The following is a 24,224-nucleotide window of genomic DNA, read 5'->3' on the forward strand; positions in this document are numbered from 1 at the left end:
TCGACAGCCATGGCAATGCTGGTCTCCCCTTTCTTTGCCAGAAAGTACAACGAATATGCCAACAGCCTCCTTCATGCTTTTGTGGAACATTTTGCCCGCCTGTATGGAAATGATCAGCTAGTGTACAATGTTCATGGGTTGACCCATCTTGCACAGGATGCAAAACATTTTGGCAATCTGGATGTTATATCATCCTTTCCATATGAAAATTATTTGCAAAATCTGAAGGGTTTTGTACGCAAACCCTCAAATCCCCTGGCCCAAATTATCAGACGCCTGTCCGAGGGATTAAATGGTGGTGTTACAAGTGACCATCAAATTGTGCAAAGAACATGCCCGAGGCCCTATACCAGTACCAAACTTGATCTGTCACCAGTATGATGAACTGATATCAGAGAGGTTCACCATGACCACAACATGTCGAAACAACACATTTCTTATGGGCAAAAATGTGTGTCGAATAATTAATGTAATTGACTGTCACGGTGATATCGTATATCCTTTTAATTCGGACATTTTAAACATTGTGATACCAGCTGACCTAAGCCATGAGATAAAATTCTCCAAACTGTCATCTTTCACACAAAAATGCATGGCTGTCCCTTTCAATGAGGCAATGGTGGTTATACCATTGTTTCATATGAAGGACTAGACTTTATTTTTGAAAATCATAGTTCAGTTCAGTTCAGTTATGTATTTTTTTAATCATCTTATTTTTTACACAATTATTTTTAAAAGACATTTTGTGGAGTAATTTTCCTCGACGAGGACGTTACAGAAGTTGTGCCGAGGTCATGGGTTAAAGGTGATGAATGTTTTTGGCCAACATTCATTTCCGAGGAAAAAACCCAAAAGGCCATAAAGAGGCATGAAATGCCAGGCCTTGGCTGGAAAATCTTCAAAATAAGAACACTCTTTGAAAAAGGTAAATAAACAAGCAAACAGTTTCTATAATTCTTTCCATGTTATGACAACAGTTATGCCTAGCTTCCTTTGTCCTTAATTATATCCATATATGTCTTTCTTTATTTTTAATTTTTTTATAATAGTAGATGACTTCAGTAAGGCAAGGCAAAAGCTGAAGGACTACAACAGAAATGGAACGGCAGTCCTCCAGTCAGAGGATGAGGGCCCCATGGCAAAAAGGAGAAGAAAAGCGACACAGTATGTACATTATAGATAATTGTTGTATTACTGCAAAAGCTATGGGTAGGGATGGGTTTAGGGTACAAAAAAAAGCCTTTGTTCATGCCTGCCCATTGAATGATGCTATTGCCTTGTCATTACAATTTGACCTCTGTCTTCACTAGTCACCCAGGATTTGAAAACGCAGTACTGACTCTGAAACTGAGCAGACTCCAAAAAGAAGACCAGAGTCTCGGCCTCGGCCTCAACCTCTCCCTCTTAGCGCTACCCTTCCTAGTCTCCCTCCAGCCCCCCTCTGTAAGTTTTGATTGCCAACTGCAACAATGTACAGTCCAGTGATTTGTACCACTGCAATATGTTGATTCACGGTTATCCCTTTATCCAAAAGCGGATATTGCAGTGGACATGGGTCAGGAGTCTCTGGACAATACAAGACAGGGAACCTATACAGACATAAGCTGGAATGTGAGGAGGGAGTCAGACCCCTTCAATGGTAGGAATCATGCTCTGTAGCAAAATTACAATACAAATGAAAGTACAAAGGTGGTGTTCTGTCCTGTTCATTTCTCTCCTTGTCTGACAGTCTGCTTCTCTTGTTATCATTTTCCCTCAATGGTCATCTAGTAATCAATAGCTCAGCGCACCAGTCAACACCACCACCACCTCAACACTTGAGTCCAGTGTTTGACCTTAATATGGGCTTCCCCTATTCACATGGTGACTTTTTCATACAAATTTACAAGTACATGTGTACAATAAATATCCTGTATATATACTTTTTTCTTGTTTTCTGATTTGAATACACATATATTATATATATATATATATATATATATATATATATATATATATATATATATATATATATTAGTGGTGGGCCGTTATCGGCGTTAACGTGCTGCGTGAGACTCTTATTGCGGGATAAAAAAAATATATTGCCGTTAATCTATTCTCAAAGTTGGGTTGGGAGCTGGGTCTATACTACGCAAGCTATGATGACTTCCTGTTTATTACATACTCCTTCTGCAACGGATTCCAGCATTAGTGTGTTCCAGGAGCAGTGTGTCTGCAGCAGTGTAGCGATCGTTTACGTACCGAGTCTATTTTTGCTGTGCTGCACGCGCTTAGTTAAAGTGACAGCGCATTGTTTGTGATGAAAATGAACATGGATTGGCACGGAAATGCAGTAATTTCATAATAAATGTTATAAATTAAAGCCTACTGTGTTTCACAGTCAACACGTGGCTTTTTTGCTAGGTTTAAAACAAGAAAAAGAGCTTAGATAAACAAGGCAACTTAATACCTATGCACTTTTATGGAAGCAGAAAAACAAAGTTAATTAAGACCCGTGGGATTATTTGTAATAAAGCTTTAAATGTAAAAGGGACGAGAGTCGATTGTTTCTGTCAGTGGTGTGTTTTAATTTTAAATATTTGCAATATCCTAACAAGATAATTGGGCTAAATATTATGTTTAAATGTGTTGCCGCTTGTTTCAGTAACTTATTATACAAATCTAGAAGTCAAATCCATGAATAATACACTGTTTATATTTATTTAGTTTAAACTAATGTCTATGAAAGATTGTTACTGTTCTGTGATAGAGTCACAAAGATGAAAAGGATTTTATTTATTTTTTTTACATGATTTGAAATCTAAATAATGAATAAATGTTGTGTTTGTTGACCAAAGAGTCGTGGATCAGTAGTGGAGTTCAAGCGCGTCCTCTGTGAAAGCACAATGAGTACGCGCTGCTTCTGCACCACATACGAAACGCATACAGACTGCAGATGGATTATGTGTTAAACAGGCGAAAGGTTGTTTGCAACTTGTGCATTGCAGAATTAGTTTACTGTAGGAGAACTACTATGTTTGAGTGCAACCGATGCAAGCCCGTCAGCACAGCTCTATCATTACTAACAAGTACATATTGAACATAATTTGAATGCCTTCGGCAGAATTCAAATGAGCCATTTTAATCTAGATTAATGTAGATTAATTCCAAGATTACAGGGAGATTAATCTAGATTAATATATATATATATATATATATATATATATATATATATATATATATATATATATACATACAGTACAGGCCAAAATTTGGACACACCTTATCATTCAATGTGTTTCATTTATTTTCATGACTCACTGAATGTATCAAAAGCTATTAATGAACACATGTGGAATTATGTACCCAAAAAGTTTGAAATAACTGAAAACATTTTTTATATTCTAGTTTCTTCAAAGTAGCCAGTGAGAATCTACAATGTAAATAGTCATGAAAATACAGGAAACGCATTGAATGAGAAGGTGTGTCCAAACTTTTGGCCTGTACTGTATATTAGTGTTGTCACGGTACCAAAATTTCAGTATTCGGTTCCAATACCAGTGAAAATCCACGGTTCTCGGTGCCAATTTCGGTACCAAAGCAAAACACAAAAATATGCTAATTGGAAACAAAAATTACTTTTTAGCACTAAAAATAAAACCAATGCTATTCTTTATACTTATTTACAATTGTGTTTAACGTTTTTCTACGACTTATATAATTATGAAAAACAGTAAAAAAGTTTCCCCAAAATTTAATTTTGTCTTTTAATTTATGAAATTTAAACATATTTTATTTTTGGTAAATAAAGGGGATTTGCTATTAAAATTAAAACATGGAAGAAATATTGTGATTTATTTATTTTAAAAATAAAGTTTTATACATTTTTTCAACAGTAGTAGCAGTATCACATACATTTTACTAAATAATAGTAATATTTCTAGCACAATGCCTTTATGTTAAAATGTACTTTTAGGTCTAATGAATGCATATTTGTCATTTTATCTGAACTTAAGACTGGTGGTGATGCTTAAGATATTTTTTGTCATTGAGGGTTTCTGTAAAAAATATAGTAATAGATCATATGAATTATTATACTAACAATATACAATGCACTATAAATTGATGAGCTGCTGGGGTTCATGAATATTAATCACGTTGTCTGCGTTCGGTCAAACTGATTTGCTGAAATCAAAACAGGGACGGTACTATGAAATTGCCATTTGCGCATTAGCTCCGCCCACTACCGGAGAAACCGGTATGTCTTCTGTTTTTTCGAAAATGAATATGAATAATTCTAAATGAACTCCATTATTTAGACAGGAGAAGACAACAAAGAATAGTTTGCATATAGCGTGTCGATTCAGCATGGTAAGACTCTCGCTCTTTCTCTCTCTTTGCATGTGTGAGAAACAGCGCTATCAGTAAAGCGACGGGGAGTCATGCGCACTGATCTATAATATAGATAATATAATAATATAGTTATATATATATATATATATATATATATATATATATATATATATATATATATATATATATATATATATATATATATAGATCAGTGGTCGTGCGCCTTCACAAAGAATTTACACAGCATCAAATATAGGTTCGCTGTGTGTCCATTGAGATGAATTGAAAAGTTCTGGGCCCGGTTTCCCGATAACTCTCACTCTTAGCGCGCTAAGAAGACCTCGAAAGATATATCTTACCAAAGTTGTTTATGTTCCTAAGTGTGTTCCCCAAAGTGTCCCTTAGGAAGCTTCTTAGCACACTGCCTCTTACGTTCGACGTCACAAGAGCGCTGTCCAAAGTGAGGGTGCTGAATTATTTGGCATTGATTGCTCAGGAATCGATTTTCCACTTCACGCGAAGGTGCAATACAGCGTTAAGAAAGACAACACGTTCTATGCAAATGAAATATTCTTCAAATTATTATAGTAACATTTATTTTAACATAGTTTAAGTTGTAAGTAAATCTAGACTATAAATTAAATTATCAAATGGTCAGTAATATGTTCACACGATATGTTAGACGAACCGGGTATCCCTCGCTAATCATCCACCCTCCTTATCCCGTTGTGCCACTCGTGCCGCTTCTTGACATGGGTTTAACGACTTATAAAAATTATATAATACACTTTTATATTAATGGTGAGGTACTTTACAATCAGAATTGTAATTGATGATGGGGAAGCAACGTAAAAAAAGGGCACCAAGCCTCTCTCCCACGACCTCGATGAATCTCTCTGTAGCAAAAAAAAAAAAAAAAAATTAGCGCTGGGCTTCAGGGTTTAAAGCAAAATTCCGCCGCGTTATCCTGGCAAGCGCAGGTCTGAGAAGGTCCAGCAGCTCCATAATGAGTTGTCTTGGGAGGCGAAGTTTTATTTTAATATAGCCACGTCAGGCAAAATGTCAGAAGGGCTTAAGTTTTGCCGAATAAAAAAATTGACATGGACTGAATGGCTCCGTGTCCGTCTCCGTCTTTGATTCAATACAATGACACGTTGGATCGCTACCATAGTTGGTCGCTTACTGGACACCACCATGATTACCCATTTATAGATCTTAGCCATTTAGAGACAATTTGTTTGCCAGATTTTAATTATCAAAAAAAAAGATTGCAAATTCGCTTTAATTACATTACGAAAAAGCCTAGGCTAAGTACCACCAGTCAACTTCATAAATAGGCCTGTATCCATTGCGAACATAATTTATTATAAGTCTTAAAAAATAACAAAATCATTCTTGAGCCACAACATTGTCAACATACCATAGTGTGACTTGTACTTCGCTGTGCTGGTTTCTAAAGACTGCTGAGTCTTGAGCTCAAACAACGCTAAGAGAGAGCTTACGAATGGTCCAGACCAACCTTACGAAAGTGTTGGTTTTACATTTTTTTTGTACTGACTTGGTACCGAAGTACCAGGTCTTTTGACAACACTAATCTTTTTATTATTCTTATTTTTTTTATTACTATTAGGCCTAATTGGGGCAACGTCTTAACCTCAATGGTTAGATATAGTTGTCTTATTCAGTTTTACATGACCAGTTTTTTTTTTTATTATTAGGCTATTATATTATTACAGCTCCATCAATAATGCACAAACTGTAGGCCGAATTAGAAGGATGGGCCTATCTTCATTTTGAGCAAATGCAATATACGTCTGCCTGTTTTGTCGTCATGTAGGACCAGCACTGACCCAAATGTGTCTCATTCAACCTAATCAGTAATGCTGTTTTCCAGGTGCAGTGCCAACAGCAACAGAAGCTGAAGTATGGAGGAATGCCATTAGGTGGTTTGCCCTTTCGGCGGACAGGAGTGGAGGGCGCCAGGAGAGACTTGCGCGTCAGCAGCAGGAGCAGCAACAGCAACAGCTGACACCTAGTGATTTTGTTTAAGTGCATGGTTTTTTCTTTTCATGTTGTGTTTTTTATTCCATTAATTCTGTGTTTGTTGTTGACTGTGTTTTGTGTTAATAGTTGATTTTGTTCATGACTTTGTTGTTCATTTTTTTATAATTAAATCTATGAATTAACGTCTGTGTTTGTTAACTTTGTTCACGTTGTTTTAGTATGCGTTTTAATCATTAAAACGATTTATTTCAGCTATAGCCTATAGGCCTGGGCATTGCTCCAACTGAAACTAGCCTTTATCAAATCAAGTCAAGCTTTTTATTTATAGCCAAGGCCTTGTAGTGAAAATGTTTTTCTGGTCTGTGAAAAATGTAGGCCTATGCCTAGGTAGCATACACTACTATGATACCCTGACAAAAATGCCGAAAATAAGGCAAAAGGTCAATCCAGTGGTGATTTAAGCGGATTCGTAACACATCCGGCACAGCTCCGGTAGGCGGAATCGTTTCACGCACCCTTTACGCATCTGTAACGGGATGATCAGGCGGTGCTGGATCGGCGCTGGCACATATCCGCAACAACCCCTAAAAACAGACCAGAAACGGCTTCGGCCCGATGTGCGTTTGGACTCAGTAATGAGTCCGTGAGGCGGATGCATGCCAGACCCGGCTCTATCGTTTTGCGGTTGCGGCCCTGTTCCGTTACAGCGTCCAGTGGCTATCTGGGGAGCCAGATAACGAACAATAGACTGACTCATTCATAAATTATAAATAATAATAATCTTAAATAATTAAATAATTTAATTTAGATAATTTAAAAGTTTGTTAACCTTTTTCAACCATTTAGCATTAAACATTTTAAACGATGTTTTGTTAAAACAACTGACCTTATTTCGATCAACATTGAAGGTCATGTGCCGGCTGGGTGCTCATAACACCATTTAGTTTATGATAGCCTATAAACTGAAATATAAAGTTAAAACTTAATAAGAATTAATTTAAACTTGTGATTTCTTATAAAGTCTCAGTTTTCACACCTAACTAGCAATATCGATAGCTATAAATAGTCTTACATGAATCTGTCATAATGTTAAAAATGACCAAAATACATCCAGGAACAACTGTTGAGTCTTACATTGTGAAAGATAATAACCCGAGTGTTTATTATTGTGTGACGGTTTAGATGCCGAAGTTGCCGACGAGTCATGCGTCTAGGTATATTTGTCTATGCAAAAAATGCCAGCGCGGAATTTTTTTTTTTTTTTTTTTTTTTTGTCCCACGAGCCCTTGTCACGTTTATAAGAGAGGAGTTACTCTCGATGGCCTTTCACTTTCAGCTCAGCTGTGGTGGCGCTAGTGCACCGTGAGCTGGGTTTCAAACCGCAGGCTACGAGAGAAGAAGACGAAGAAAACGAAACGAAAAAGTTTGAGCTCATCTTTAGATGACACGCCTTTTTCATAGACCAGAGAACAGAACCGTTAACATCGTAATTATTGGTAAGTCCGTGTCCTCTCGGCACTACATCATATATTTTACTGAAAGCCGTTTCCTCGGCGCGACAGGCGCAATTCATGAACAGTCACATAACGGATTTATCATACACATGTTTGTAAAATAATAATTTTTGAAGATTTTTTCTACATTCGCAAAAGGGGTGTAACGTTTTTCCGCTTTCTTAAACCTTGATTTGCGATTACGATAAAACGTTTTCTCTCCTAAAATAAATGCTCGTCAAAACGCTATAAGTGGATCTGTATGTCATAAATCATCTACAAAAACAAAAGTCGCTCCAGCTGTTTTTAAGTGACCCTGTTTCTGGAATGGAAACGTGGGGTGTAACTAGTGTCAAAACCGGTGGCCTAGCGAAAATGTGTCCTGGGGTCAAACCACATCAGTAGAATTTAAATGTTTAAATATCGAGGAAATTAAACGTGTGCTGCTGTTGTTGTCTGCTAATGTGTTAATACTGTTTTATTTCGTAATGAGATGTTGTATAGTAGCGATCGTTGTTTTAAACAGCATTTTGTTTGATAAATCTGGGCTTATCTTTATTACCACTACTGTATTTTCTAGAGCTGACAATAGATCAATTGAATCACACCCTTTTTGTGTGATTATACACACAATTATCATGAAAATAAAAATGTACTATTTATTTTTTTAACATGTTCATTTTGTCATTACTTGCATATCCAGCCAAACCAAAAAAACTGAAGGGTGAATCTCACTAAACTGTATTTTCTACACGTTTATTTCAAGGTAAATTTTAGAATTTTAGGAAAGACACTTGGAGACTCCAAAGAATGATTTCCCAGCCCTATCAGGAATGTTGAATCCCTGACAATTTTCAAGCCACAGCTGAAAACGCATCTCTTTTGAAACCACTTGACTTCACTGTAGAAAAACAAACACAAAAACCCTTTCTCTTTATTTATTCCTTCTTTTTCTAGCTTGCACTTATTTGAACAATGTCTAACACTATTACAAGCACTTCCTGTATCTTTCTGCCTCTTTAAGAAGAATCGCTTTATATATCCCCCAAGTGATAAAAGCGTATGCAAAATGATTAAATGTAAATGTAAAGAACCAAAATATGTAAATTCATAAAAAAAAAATCTGAAAAACTTTTCAGGCTTCATGTGCATATAATAAAGTCAAGTTGCTACACCGAACAGGACCACATGGAGACGCCATGAAAAACCTCAGCCAGACTTTGGAGGAAAGGGTGGGCGTTAACCCTCTGTAGGGCCTTAATGAATAACAAAACTTGTTTACTTTTACTGTGTACCTGGGTGGTTGACTTATAAGCCTGATTTTTTTATTTATTTATTTATTTATTTTATTTACTTCAAATATTGGTCTTAAAAATATAAAGTTGTGTTGTACTGACTCTTGCATTTCCAAAATATTCACCAATTTGTTGCATTCGTGCCTAAAATTGTCATGTGGGGTGACACAAAAGTTATTCTAGGCTTACTTCACCATAAATGTTTATCATTAATATCTTAAGATTTGACTTTTTTTTTTTTTTTTTTTTTTGTGCACATCCATTAGATGTATTATTTTTCTAAATCTCTCATTGGCTTTTCCAGATATTTTAGATCGAAGTCTGACAAAATCTGTTATAAATCTAACACAGTGCTTGACTCTTGCTAGATTTATCAATAAAAAAGTATTTTTGTAAAAATTCAGATGATAGTCACACACTATATGATGACCTGCACCACACCTAAATTTGTCAATGTGAAAAAGTGCATTTTTCCTCATTAACCATTCAGTGAATTCTATTCAATTCTCATATAATGCAATTGTTCTGTTAGTGCGGTTCGTTTGAGTAAGTGTGAACGCTGCCATCCAAACCCTGATGCACACCAAACAAGCAGACCGAGACCCGGATCTTTATAGTGATCTTGCTCTGCTTGTTTGGTGTGCATCAGGGTTTGGGTGGCAGTGTACGGTATCAAAAATGCCAGTGTGACTGCTAAGCGGACCAGGACTAAATGTATAATTTTCCTTTTTGGTCTAATATGACACAGCTGACTGAAAGGCTCATTATGCAGCTCATTATGCGTGTCTTTGTCTTCTCAGGTGTAAATCACAATGATAGTTGACACCTACTCGCATATGACTTTTACCAAGAAAAAGTGTCTTAGAAAATTTAAATCAATATATTGTTTTCTGTGAGTGAGTAAACAAGATGATTTTCACATAATTTAGAAAGAAAATTCTAGGCTACAAGCTCCAGTTCTCAAAAATCCGGGAACCATTGTTCTTTATGTGTTTTATGGCCTTATTCAAGTGATTTAAAAAAAAAATAGTTTTTCACTAACCATGTATACGTTTTTTTTTCCAAAATACAATCATGTACATACATGCTGCTCACATATTATTATAGCCCAGTTTGTGCTGATTACAGTGAGATTAGACTTTAGCCATTTAGATGTATAAGAAACTGAAAAACGCACAAATATCAGGGCATGACAAAACTTCTTCAGGCCCCAAAAATAACCTTAGACTCCAGAGGGTTAAAGCAGTTACCAGGGCTGTGTATTGCCAAGAATCTGGCGATATGATACATATCACTAAATATTGTAGAAACATAATTTTCTGTAAAGTTGCTTTGTAACGATTTATTTTGTAAAAAGCGCTATACAAATAAACTTGAATTGAATTGAATTGAACAAAATAGATGTTACAATTGGATATGTTGCGATACTGTAAGCAAGGCGATATATTAGGATTTTTCTTATTTTAGGAATTATACATATTGTAAGGAAAGCTATCATTAAGAATACGCTTTGTTATTTATACAACATAATGTTAATATTAAGACTTATAAGCTATTTTTAAAAAGCCAGAATCCACATGAACATATCTGCGGGGCTTTGAATGCAAACTCTTTTTGGATTTCCATCTTTTGTGGACGCGTTCTTCACAAAAGAATGTGCAGCTTTTTAAAATATGGTCTTCTCATTATAATAGTACGTATATACCAGTCCCAGTCATAGTTATTAATATTCTGCATTCAGAGCTGGGTAGATTACTTATGAATTGTAATCAGTTACTGATTACAGATTACATGAAAACAGTTGTATTCAGTAATTTAATCTCTCAGATTACACATTTTTGGTAACGTAATCTGATTACTTTTGGATTACATTTACATTACATTTTGGCTAACCCTTATTTGATATCACATATATTCAGTTAGCCTAATCTTGTACTTAAAAAAAAATGTATTTAAATATATAAAATATTCAGCAAAAAAGCCACAATAGCTTATTTGTCAAGTGCAATATATGGACAGTTAATACCTTGCTGTTAGAGTTTGCTAGTAACACTGAACATTTTTTAAAGCATATTTACTTAAGTACATTTTGAAAACCAATATTGAAAAACATGAAATTCACAGCAATATCACTACTAGGTAAAATATTGAATCTAAAAAAAAAGAAAAAACTAAAAGTGAATAAGACTGTATCAATGAAAAAAACATCAAACAATATAGCTACACTGCGAACGTGAATTTTGAAAAAGACTAAACTCACTCAGCGATGACATTTCTATCCATCTCAAACCATTTTAAGCGCAAAGTAACAACGAGGAAAAGACAAACAATAACAACATTACAAAAATGTTCCATTGACAGCAAATTAGTCCATGGAAGGCAGAGTTTACAATGAATAGTGACATTTTGCCATGTCTTTAAAAAAATAATAATAATAATGTCTGAACATCCAGTGATTAAAGACTGCGTTCACCTCATAGACAGTAAAAGAGGTTCCCCTCCATATTCTTCTGAGTATGATTCTGACACCCCTCCCCCTCTATGCCGGTAAAACTCGAAGAATCACGGACGTATATAAGGGGCAGGTTTATTAGGAAAAAATATAAACGTAAAAAATAAAAGAAACTTAGGAGAATCAATGATTTGTGAACGATTTATTACCATTGTATAAATAATATGTAATCATGTAATCCATAAAAAAGTAACTGTAGTCTGATTAAGAGTATTTTAAAAAGTAGTTTACTCTAATTACAAGTACTTGAGTTTTGGAATCTGATTACGTAATCCAGATTACATGTAATCCGTTACTACCCAACTCTGTCTGCATTGTAGTTTGACCTGCTCGCGCTGTGCGCTGAAGAGATATCGGTTGCACTTTATTTTACAGTACGTGTACTAACATGTACTTATCGTGTACTTACAGTGTATTTATCTAAGAAAGTTCTGGTAATACAAGGTAACTACATGGGTTAGGTTTAGGGGTAGGTTCAGGGTTAGAACCTAGTTATTACATAGTTATTGTAATTACTATAATAAGTACATAGTATGTGAACGAGGAACAGGACTGTAAAATAAAGTGCTACCGAGATATCACTGTAGTACTACAATAAAGCGTTTGACTCAAAACCAAATGCATCTTATATCAGGTAAATAATATATCCACGATGTATATATATACTGGCTGAAATGTTTTGAAATCACTTGTACCTTACCTGTTCGGAAAAATCCAGTCTCTGTCTGTGTCAGTTTGAGTCTTGGTAAAGTTTTATATCCGCCAAGATGCTCCTCTGTCGGTCACGGATTATGGAAAGTGAAGCATAAATCTATAGGGGTGGATTTATTCACGCACTTTAAAATATTAATTTGAAGCTTCTTTCTTTTCAGATTCTTACAGCTTTATCATAATAGGCTGTATATTAACTTATTGTGAGAAAACCGGTAGTTCTATGTGAAATCAGACATTTGAGCTCCCCCATATAGTTAAATAGCATAATCAATAACACCCTGCGAATATTCGACTGTTAGATTGGTAGTCGAATCAGGCTCCTCGAATCAAAGCATTGATTCGTCAACTATTTGGGGTCACCCCTAAAAGACACCATGTTGCAATCATTTACTAAGTTTGTATTTGCCCAATATGATGTTGTTTGTTAATCTATGTAGTATGTAACATACTAGTTTCTCAAGACACATGCTAGATTGCGTTAAATGTTGATCTGTTAGCTATATTAAAATTATTTTGACATGCTGCGCTATCATAGTTGTGGAATTGTCAGCAAATTTCAGGCAATTGGTTTTTTGTTTATGTAAAGAAATGTTTAATAACTGTAGCAATTTCACTAAAGTATTGTAATATTCTTTATATCTAATTTTCACAATTTCTATCTGTTTCAGACCACATACACACCAACAGACTTATACCTTGTGCAGCCCAATTGCTCACATTTTTTTGATGCAACTCTCCGAGCCCTTACTCACTTACCGTAGTCACCAGTTTTCATAGACTATCTGAACAATCCAGAGGTTCTTCTCTACAAAGGGTGTTGCTGGGGCTTTGAAGAAGGACAAGACCGCTGAAGTGAAAATAGACGATGGCAAAGTGCAAAACGGATTGCATCGAAAGGCCTCTGGCGCTGGCCTTTGCAAAACTTGGTTGTTTTGTTGGTAGATATCCAAGTGTGTTTATTTTAGTAGCTATATGTGTAGCTGCTGTCCTTGGAGCTGGTTTCATGTTTCTTAAGGAGATGAAGGCAAATGATATTGAAGACCAGTTCACGCCTGTCAATGGACCTGCCAAGATGGAGAGGGCGATTGTGGTGGAAAATTTCCCCCAGTCTGAAGAGTTTTCTCAGCTACGGCTCGTGTCTGAAGGCACTTATGCCTCTTTGATCATCACAGACTTGCATGGAAAAAATATATTTACTGAAGCAGCTTTTAAAGACATAATTGAGTTGGACAGACAAGTGAAAAGTTTAGATATAGGGCACACTTTTGAGAACCTCTGTGCCAAAACCAAGGGAAGGTGCATATCAAATGCAATTTTAGACATTTTAAATTACAAGGCTACTAAAGTAGTTTCTTCAGTTATAACATATCCTATGAATAATGGCATATTTTTGGGAGCAAGTATTGGTGGTGTAGAGCTAAAGCCAAATAGCTCAGAGATAACCAGTGCAAAAGCGGTCAGGCTTTTTTATTTTCTAGATGAGCAGAAGACAAATGAAACCTCTGTCTGGCTTAATGGCTTTCTAAAACTCCTCTCAAACAACACAGAACAGAAAATGGTAAGTAGAATAAATTATTGTGAATAATGAGTTATATCTACACATAGATTTGGATAAAAGTGTCGGCTAAATGTAATGTAAATATACACCTAATGACCATTGTTGGTGTAAAAGCACCTCATTACTTTAATTATCTCCCACAAGTCGAGCACCAAAATAATTAGGACAGCAATTCAAATTTGCTGAGTTAATCAACTGAATACACGCGTGTGTGTGTGTGTCTATATATATATATATATATATATATATATATATATATATATATATATATATTATTTTTTGCTTTTCATGTCTGTTGTAATTTTTTAAGAATTAGTTCTTTTTTCCCACAGGTCCATGTGTCCTACTTTACATCAGTATCAAGACAAAATGAGTTGGAGACCAATTCCAAATCTGTCATCCCCCTCTTCTCTTTTACATATTTCCTGGCCATTACAATTTCGGTTATGTCTTGTTTGAGGTATAAAGAATTAAAAATAATCACATAAGCACTATTAATTCTACCACTTATGTAATTATGTTATGTAATTTATCCCTTGTGTCCATTAACAGGTTAGATTGTGTCAGGACGAAGGTGTGGGTGGCAACATTCGGTGTCATCTCCGCTGGTTTGGCGGTGTTGGCCAGCTTTGGACTGCTGCTTTTCTGTGGGATGCCGTTTGCCATGACCGTGGCTTCAGCCCCCTTTCTGATTCTTGGTAAGGCCTGGGACACACTAGATGATTTTCAAATCTTAACTCTTTTAAATCACAATCATAGACCACAGACATGAAGACAGTTTCATCCAGCTTTTAGCCTTATAATCCTCTGAATGTGCACACTAGACAATTCAACCAGACCACGAGACCACACACTTGTTGATTGTTTCACATAGGGCTGCACGATATTTGGAAAAATGTACATTGCGATATTTTATTTTTCGGCGATATATATTGCGATATGAAATAAAAAAATATTCTTACAAACAAAAATGGGGTGAGCAAACTTACATTCTCATTTGATTTAAACATCGACACCATCGTGTCAATTGATTAATATGCATGAGGGAGAGAGAGCAAGACAGGCTCGTGTTGTTTGAAGACATTGAGCGTGCAGCCGGGGCTTTGCCTTGCAGCCTTGCGCGCTCTCTCTCTCAGGCCGGTGACAGGTGCAATATAAATAGGCGTCGGGTCTATTTCTAGCATGCACGTGTTTTCCGCGCCGACGCGCATCTCATGCAGGCAGTCTGCTAGCTCTAACCTGTTAACGTGGGCGCGCGCTCTTTGGGCCATACAGTTAATGAATAACGGACCAACTACGACAGCCTACATCGCACATCCTGCGATGTGACTATCGTGGATTTGTACATCGCGATATCGATGCTTAAACAACACATCGTGCAGCCCTAGTTTCACAGTGATATGAGATCTCACAGAGACTCAAGTTTGATATTTACAGTTTGAGTTTGGGGATGCTCCGTCTCGATTGGGAACAAATAAAAAAAATCGTAATGACCCAACACAATAGAGGATTTTTTTTAACAAAAATTGGTTTGTGACAAGCCTTGAATCGGGACACTCCCCCCGATTGTTCAAGTGTAAATCGGCCTTAAAATCTTCAATTGTGTGGCTAGCCTATGTGTCATTCTTTTCTTTCACCTAAAAGGCATCCCACAGCTGATGTTCCTAGGCTCACAGTCTTTGCTTTCCTACAGGTGTTGGTGTTGATGATATGTTCATTATGATCTCCAGCTGGCAGAAGACTGAAGTTGATAAAGAAGTTGAGGTTCGCTTAGCAGAAACGTATAAGGAGGCCGCTGTGTCCATCACAATCACCACACTGACTGATGTGCTGGCTTTCTACATCGGTCTCCTCACTCCGTTCCGCTCGGTTCAGTCTTTCTGTATGTACACCAGCACAGCTCTTCTGTTCTGTTACATCTTCAACATCACCTTCTTTGGCGCGTGTCTTGCACTGAATGGAAAACGAGAGAAAGGCAACAGACACTGGCTGACCTGCATGAAAGTCCCAGAAGCCATCGGTGATGATAATGTTTGTTGTGCTGGTGGGGCGTATGATAAAGTCACACATAAGGAATTTGAAATGCCAGTTGATTCATTCTTTAAAAAGTATTATGGACCTTTTCTGACAAGAGTGTGGGTTAAGATGCTCGTGTGTCTGATCTATGCTGGCTATTTGGCAGTCAGTATCTATGGATGCTTCCATATACAGGAAGGTCTAGATCTGAAACATTTAGCGGCAGACGGTTCATATGTTGGTGATTACTATGACAATGATGATGAATTCTTCTTTAATTTTGGTCCTAATGTCATGTTAGTTATAAAGGATGAGCATTTTCAGTACTGGAACCCAACTGCTCGCAAAAGTCTTGACTTGTGTTTGGAAAATTTTCAAAATCTGACAATGGCAGATTCAGATATTCCACCTATTTCTTGGCTGAGTGCATACATGCAGTTTGGACTGCATGCTGGTTTCAATTTAGACAATGAAACACAGTTCAAAAGTCATTTAAGTGCAGTTCTTAATCGGTCTGGTTTTAGACAAGATCTTAATTTCACTAACAATCAAATTCATGCATCACGTGTGTTCATTCAAACGGTGAACATCAGCACAGCGATCGATGAGAAGAACATGCTGAATGCGTTTAGAGAAACTGCAGTCGAATGTGGAAATTTGCAGCCACCAGTTGATCTGATTGTGTACCACCCTGCGTTCATCTATTTCGACCAATATGCCGTCATCATCAGTAATACAATCCAAAATATAGTAGTTGCTACATGTGCGATGTTAGTTATTTCACTCCTGCTGATCCCAAACCCTCTTTGCTCTCTTTGGGTGACCTTTTCTATCGCATCTGTCATCGTGGGTGTGGCCGGTTTCATGGCATTATGGGATGTTAGTTTAGACTCTGTGTCTATGATTAACCTTGTTATCTGTATCGGGTTTTCTGTGGACTTCTCTGCTCACATATCTTACGCTTTTGTGTCAAGTGAAAAATCCTCCGCAAATGAGAAAGTTACGGATGCCGTTAATAAATTAGGCTATCCGATCATTCAGGGTGCCATGTCCACTATCGCAGGTGTGGTGGTGCTCGCGGCTGCCAAGAGCTACATCTTTAGGACATTCTTTAAAATCATGTTCTTAGTCATTCTGTTTGGGGCCGTCCATGGCATCGTATTCATACCCGTGTTCCTCACCTTCCTCGGCACTTGTTGTAAAAGTGATGAAAGAAAACAAAATCTAACAGAATACACTGAGGTGACTGTCTGTACTAACTTTAAGCAGGTGAGTCAGGATCAATGTCCTGATTCTGAATATGAACTAAAGTAACATTTCTGAAATTTTTGTCTGTAAAATGTATTTATCAGTTATTGTATTAATCAGTTCCTGTATATACTCTTGTGCTCCAGTTTCAATTTAATTGCAACATAAATGTAACTGAACTGTTACAGGTACTGAGAAAAAAACATGTAATTAAATTACAGTTACTTAGGAAAATTATTACAAAAGTATTTTATATCCAAAGTTTGGTCATGAAACTGATGGCACAGTCCAATAGGTCAAACTCAATCTGACATAATGATGTCATTATCACACGGTGCCACCAATTGGTTCTTTTTTTGTAAAGGCAGCCAATGAGCTCGCTGCTCAAAATTCAAATACTTTGCTATAGCAGTTGCAGCATCCTTCAGAAAGCATCTGAAATCAACATATAAGATAATTGAATGCTCTGTTAATCTATATCGCTGTGCATATCGTATAGTCTGCCTAATTAATTTCAAAATGAGCAACCACAACAAGTTTAAACAACGTGTCGTGTACACTGGAGTGAAATGTTAAGCATACTATCAGTAGCTTTTACAAAAGTGTTTCTGTTCTCTCTGAGGACACAGAATAGGTTTAAAGGGCACCTATTACGCAAAATCCACTTTTACATGGTGTTTGGACATAAATATGTGTGAACACAACCACACTACAATGATTAAAATCCACCCACTCCTTATTTTTTAAAGGGGTCATTGCATGTCCATTTTCCACAAATTGATACGATTCTTTAGGGTCGTGATGAAAAGTAAAATTTTCTAATGGTAGTATAAAACAATGCCCTTTTACCTTGTCAAAACCAGCTCTATTCACAGAGACCCATTTAAATGCTAACGAGCTCTGCTAACCCCAACCCTCTCTTCCGTGTGATGAGAAATTCTCTGAAACTTCAGCCACATTGATTGCAGAACTTGTTAGCTAGCACATTATTAGGAAAGGCATTTTAAATAAATTATACACAATTGTCCTGTATTTTCCTTTTCTGAAGTTGGCAATCCTACATGTTATGATAAATGATCTGTGGAGTATTATGAGCTGAAACTTCACTGACACATTCTGGGGACACCCAAGACCATCTTGTACAAAGGGTAATAATAGGTGCCCTTTAAATGTAATAACCATTCATGTTTGTATGCCTTTCAACCGGGTTTCACCATATTTGGTGGCGTAATCTCAATGTTCACATTCATTTATTTCTAAGGTTAATGTTTTCATCAGCTGTGATAAGTGTGCGGTTGATTCAGCTGCACGTAGCGCAAGAAGAATGCTCTCTTATCACTCCTAATAGCTTACTTTACAAATAGAGCATAATGTTATATCAGTGATCGTTATCAAATAACTTAATTTGTTCATTAACATTACACAGTGCGCGTTTAATTGAAGTTAAGCAGGTCGGAGTGGTAGCTCAGGGACACATACAACAATCTCAAAAAGAAAAAGAAAACTGGCTAAAGTCTGATTTTTGTGGTGGCTGTGCTTTAAAATTAAATTATTACAATCTTAACTTAAGTGATGAAGGATTTTGAATGTCTGACAGTAATCAGTGTTGAGTACTGCTATACGGTATATAACAACAACAATTTGTTTTCGAGTATCAATTTCGCAAGGCATTGTATTACAAAAAAATGGACACTATAATGTAATTAGGAAAGTAATCAAATGTAATCAGTAACATTAAAAAAGTTATTGGAATAATTACACCACTTATTTTAAATAGGGTAACTCGTAATCTTTAACCTGTTTCATTTCCAAAGTAACCCTCCGAATACTGTGTGTAATCCAGTTACATTCAAGTACATTGATTAGTTAAAGAGTAATCCATCTATTCTGTGCCTTAATGCAATATAATACAATATATACTTTTCTGTTTTTCTTTTAACAGTATTACATTTTTTATGAAATTCCTGTGTACTATCATGCAGCCTATATTTGCACTATTTATGCTTTTTGCACCAGAAGCTCCTGTTGCTAAGTCAAATTCCTTGGCAATAAAGCTCTATCTGACATCTGACTTCTGTCTTAAATTAAACCCTAAACAGGCTTAGGATTTAAGATACTATCTGAAACACTAAACAGATTATATATGGTCACAGGACAATAGCCAAACTGCTAGCTGTGCAGGTCAGGGGTGTCCAAAATTGGTCCTGGATGGCCAACTTTACTCCAACTTGTCTCAACACACCTGCCTGGAAGTCTCTAGTTTGCCTTGTAAGACCTTGATTGGTATAGGTGTGTTTCTGTGGGGGTTTGGAGGTAAAGTCTCTATCACTAGTCCTCCAGGAGAAGACCATTCACAAAGTTGTACATAAAATAATGTGCATACTCAGGCATTAAGGGTCTATGTCAGTAAGATCTTGTATCATTTTGCTGTGGACAAGGAAGTGCAATTGAGGCGAGGATCTATATGGAAGCAGATTATTAAGAATTTAAAGCAAAATATAACAAACACAACCATAACCAAGCAACACATATTAACTCTGAACATTAGAAAACAAGATTCTACAAAGTAAAGTAAAAGGAAGTAAATACATTGGGCATGCATTGTGGCATGAAACTGTCCGCTGATTGTCAACATGATTGAGATTCATATGCTGCTTGATACTTGAACTATACAGTAGATCAAAGCACTTTGTGCTCAGCGTGTTTTTAAAACCTGCTGGGTCTCAAGCTGTTGTAGTGTCAGGATTACTGTACCTGATAAAGTTAATAACCCAGAAAGCAGACCAACACTAAATCAACTTTGCTTTATATACAGCAGGATCATCTGCCAGTAAATCATATCCGTTTTTACTTCTTTCAATCAGAAACCACGTAAGGCAGAAATTAACATGGTTTTGAACCAAAAAGCCACTGACTCACAGTAAATACAACATCCTTCAATTTTCATGTAAATGTATTTATATATGCCCCTACACCATTTAAACAGGTAATAACATTACATTGTCTGCTTAACCCACAGGGCGTCCAAGGTGTAGTTGACTTTCAGTAGAACACAAATTATGATTTTTTTTTTTAACTTCAGAATGTTGTAGTCTCTCAGTACCACAATGCTTGGCAATGGTAACAGAATCTATGAGAGTAAAAAAAAACATGCACAGACAAATCCAACCCCATAACGAATAGATGATGAGGACAGCATCGTGCGGGCTGGGGGCAGTGCCCACTGTAAAGAAGACCCACTTAAATTGTATGTTTTTAACAGGAACCAAATCAAAATCAGGTTTTGAGGACTTGGTCGGCTGATCAGCAGGCATTTCTAGAAGAAATGCAGGAATCCCAGAACAGGTGGAAAACGCAACAGCAAGAACAGACATACCATAAGAAGGGTTCAAAAGTTTAAATGTAGGAGAAAAATTGTTATGATTGTTTACCAAACAGAATTAACAAAGAACAAGTTTTAAAATGTAAATGTTTAAACTGTTTACAGGTGACATATTTACAAGTTCATTGTTACGTTTGCATTGACATTCATACATGCAAAAATATACATTCAAACAGACATGCATGCACATTATGCACACAATCGCACACACAAACATGAATGCACATATACACACACATGCATGTACATTTGCACAGAATAATGCGCACACAATCATGCAAATCCAAACACACATGCACATTTGCATGCAAACATGCATGCAAGCACACATGCATTCACATATACATGCACATGTACACACACACACACACATGTGCACATTTTCACACAAACGAATGCCTGCACATATTCACACAATCACACACACTAACTCAACCATACACATAAATGCAGACAGATTTTTGTTTCTAGGACAGGCACCCTGATGCCAGATTTGGTACTTGAGTAGGCACAGTTTTGTTTGAAGAATACTTGTATGAAAAATTATTTTGTGCTGCACTAAACTGCATTGTAACCTTTTGTTTCTTTTTGTTTTGTTTAAAAACTTTTAAATATATTTAAAAAAATATTTCGTATGTCATTTCCCATATGTCTTAATGTTACTGCATTACACAGCACTGTCACTTTTTTGTTCCTTGTTTTGTATGGAAGATTTTTTATTTAAGATTCTGGAATATTTTGAATGTCATTAAATGTGTCTAAGTGTTAGATGTTGTGTGTTTCATATACGTTTCATCATGTTAAAAAAGTTGCCCTTCAAGAAGTGGAAAGTACTTGGCCATGTACTTGGAAAGTAGAAGTGGAAAGTACTTGGCCTACTCAGAGCCTCCCTCGCAGTGTTGCCAGTAGCGGTTTCCTGGAAGTGCATTTGCTGACATGGCAAAACTATTCTTCAGTTTTGGGTATGCTCTAAACCTGAATTAGTTTGTTTAAAAAAAAAAATGTGAGAATGTTGCTTTCAAACTTTGAAAAAGTGAAAAAAAAATGTTTTAAATTGAGATTAGTTTGTATTAACATATAACTTTATGCAAATAAATATAATGGGGACTACATATTCCCATTGTAGTCATCCCTCAAAATCTTTGGTTAAAATAACCCATACTCATTTGTTGACATAAAACGTTTCTTTTGAACACACACTCGTATCAGTGGGGATCATTGATGCTGCGGCGCCCAGGGAGCATTTGGGGGTTCAGTGCTTTGCTCAAGGGCACTTAAGTCATGGTATTGCCGGTCCGAGACTCAAACCCACAACCCTAGGGTTAGGAGTCAAACTCTATAACCATTAGGCCACAACTTCCCCTTAAAGTTGTGGATTTTGTTGGTGTAAATCGAGTTAGATTTTCTTACACTCATGATTTCTTATATTGTGTTAACCAAATCAAGCTTTTACAGTGATCTAGCCACAATTTGTCTTGGTTATGGCAGTGACAACATTGTTTTGAAATGTCAAACTGGAGTAAACTTTTGAGTTTAGGTGAGCTCTTTGAAAGAGTTCAGAACTACGCAGAATGTTTGCATCATGTTTCTTATCAATTGCGCTAAATAAAACATAATGTGAACAATTTTAATGTGCTTAAGGAATGTATTTCTGCATCTGTAACATACTACAGCCTACAGAACATATGAAGGCCAGCCTTTAAGTTCTTAAATAATCAGACAAAATCTTTATAACCAGACGGAGGGAGAATAGGGATGTGGGTGCCGTTGAGTGCGCTGCCTCAAATCATCATGCTATTTCGGATTCCTCCTCCTCACTTGGCATCCATATCAGATCTCATATTGGCTCATTCATCATTCGCTTCCAGAAGATATACACAAACGTTTTTACTGTGCTCTTGTGACCACCGAATTACTTTGCCACAACAGGCTGAGTTTGTATAAAACAACCGCAAATTGGATTTCTGACGGTCTCTTCTCAGGACTTTAGACTAACTTTTTGCACTGATGTGCCAAACTTTTTTTTTTTAGGTGCACAAACCGCATTTTCAACTGCATCACATTTAACACCACAGTTTTATAAGTTAATCAAGTGTTTGATCAATTTAGCCTTGTCAAATCATCACGACTTGCCTAACATAAAATCTATAGATATAAATCAGTTCAAGCATATAACAATGTTTAAGAGGTTAGACCCAGATAAATGTGCACTATATCCAATAGTTTGTGCAGAGATGCTTCAGGACATGGAGACGCCAGCCTGATCACTTGCATTTTTTCAGTGATTATGCCATAATTTTTGCTAATAAAAGTAAGAGTAATACATAATTCGTAACTGCAAAGGGTCTATTATTTGTGTGCACTCACAATGTCAACAAAAAGTTGTGCTTTTACAAAATAAATCAATATATACATATATCTATAGAAAGCTTTAAATGACTACTTAACGAAATGAAAAAAAAATTATAAGAAGAACTCTTTAATTATAATCATAATCCATAAAGATGCACTCTCAAAAGGTGTGTCTAACGAGGAGATGGCAAGTCAGGATTAGCAACTTCTCACTTGCGTTACCGACTCAGAAATCACTAATTTATAATTAAATTATTAAAATATCTCCTTACTATTTCCCCCTGTCAAATTAATGGTAATTACTTTTGCCGGTGTTTTGCGGCAAGCTTAAGCCTAATGTGTGCATATTAACCCAGATCTGTTTAGCTGCTGACGGCATGGATCATACTGCTGCAGCTGCTGCGGGACAATAAACACTGTCGATTCGCTCTTGACAGTCGCGGTAGCAGACTTGTGTTTTTTCCACCATTGCGGCAATTTTTTTAAAATTTCTAATTGATAGATGTCTAAAATATAAGAGCAAGGAGAAGTCTAAAACTGGAGGGAGGCCTGGCCCACGTCTGAACTATGGCCTTAAAATTTGCCTGAAGACTGTTCACAGGGAGACTTTCAGAGTCGCGGAGACTTTTTATTTCCCTTGAATGTTTTTTTTTTTTTTTTGTTGAACCATTGAGAAATTAGCTTGCACTCTAAAACCCTGCTTCTTCTGGAGCCTTAAATCACTCTACCAGTCCACAAAAACGTGTGAATGACCGGCAACTCATGCTAAAGTTTTGTTTTCATTTCAGGTCACTGAATTCCAGCAATGCAACCTGCTCCCACCAGTCCTTACTATGGACCTTCATCTATACAATGCTGCTTCTGCTCGGAGGAGGGAGGGAGGGAGGGGTAAAACTGGTAGAACTGAAATGCTCCTTAGAGATGCACAGCCACCAAAAAGTTCAGCTTCCTGTGCATGTCTTTTCCTCATACCTTCCTGCAGTAGTATGCCTAGAAATTCATGCTGTTGCTTGATTAAAAGCAACATTTTAAATAAAAATTGCACACATAGGAAAATATGGAACTCCATGTTGACAGGAATAAAACAAAGTAATTCCAATTGAAAGCACATGTAAAAACCATATCGGATTAGATAATGTCTCATGTAAACAGTCCACCAATTCTTTCAATTGGAATGAGTTTTAGAATGACATCATAAAGACAAAAAAGTATACATGTAAAACGTAGCTATTGATGCTCCAGAAGGAAACATGATGCATTAAGAGCCAGGGGGTGAAAACTTGAATGTATATGTGTACATTTTTCTATTTTGAAAATA

At 36.5% G+C, this 24,224-nt stretch overlaps 2 protein-coding genes and 2 long non-coding RNA genes across 5 annotated transcripts in view; 3 read left to right on the forward strand and 1 right to left on the reverse strand.

Annotated features, from left to right (window-relative positions):
• The window catches only part of LOC127951924 (uncharacterized), a 29,580-nt gene extending 16,295 nt beyond the window's left edge, over window positions 1-13,285 (reverse strand). The window contains exon 1 of the long non-coding RNA XR_008152764.1: window positions 13,107-13,285. This is a non-coding gene — a long non-coding RNA (uncharacterized LOC127951924). The remainder of the gene's footprint in view (window positions 1-13,106) is intronic.
• LOC127951929 (uncharacterized) lies at window positions 1,047-1,639 on the forward strand. Its single transcript, XR_008152768.1, has 3 exons — window positions 1,047-1,164; window positions 1,311-1,443; window positions 1,535-1,639. It is a non-coding gene; the product is annotated as an uncharacterized LOC127951929 (long non-coding RNA).
• The window catches only part of LOC127951901 (patched domain-containing protein 3), a 126,378-nt gene continuing 109,840 nt past the window's right edge, over window positions 7,687-24,224 (forward strand). The window contains exons 1-5 of the mRNA XM_052550036.1: window positions 7,687-7,832; window positions 13,019-13,908; window positions 14,241-14,368; window positions 14,461-14,606; window positions 15,602-17,309. Coding sequence (XP_052405996.1) covers window positions 13,216-13,908; window positions 14,241-14,368; window positions 14,461-14,606; window positions 15,602-17,238 — 2,604 coding nt within the window. The 5' untranslated portion in view covers window positions 7,687-7,832; window positions 13,019-13,215 and the 3' untranslated portion in view covers window positions 17,239-17,309. The remainder of the gene's footprint in view (window positions 7,833-13,018; window positions 13,909-14,240; window positions 14,369-14,460; window positions 14,607-15,601; window positions 17,310-24,224) is intronic.
• Window positions 7,687-24,224, forward strand: part of LOC127951902 (patched domain-containing protein 3-like) — a 126,378-nt gene continuing 109,840 nt past the window's right edge. Inside the window, exon 1 of one of the 2 annotated variants that reach the window (XM_052550037.1) lies at window positions 7,687-7,832. The gene's annotated coding sequence lies outside the window, so the exon portion shown is untranslated. Of the gene's footprint in view, window positions 7,833-8,951; window positions 9,062-24,224 lie in introns of those variants that run through there. The other variant, XM_052550038.1, reaches the window with a different exon arrangement.

Source organism: Carassius gibelio, chromosome B3 (genome assembly GCF_023724105.1).
Source record: "Carassius gibelio isolate Cgi1373 ecotype wild population from Czech Republic chromosome B3, carGib1.2-hapl.c, whole genome shotgun sequence".
In the NCBI taxonomy this organism is placed as follows: Eukaryota; Metazoa; Chordata; class Actinopteri; order Cypriniformes; family Cyprinidae; genus Carassius; species Carassius gibelio.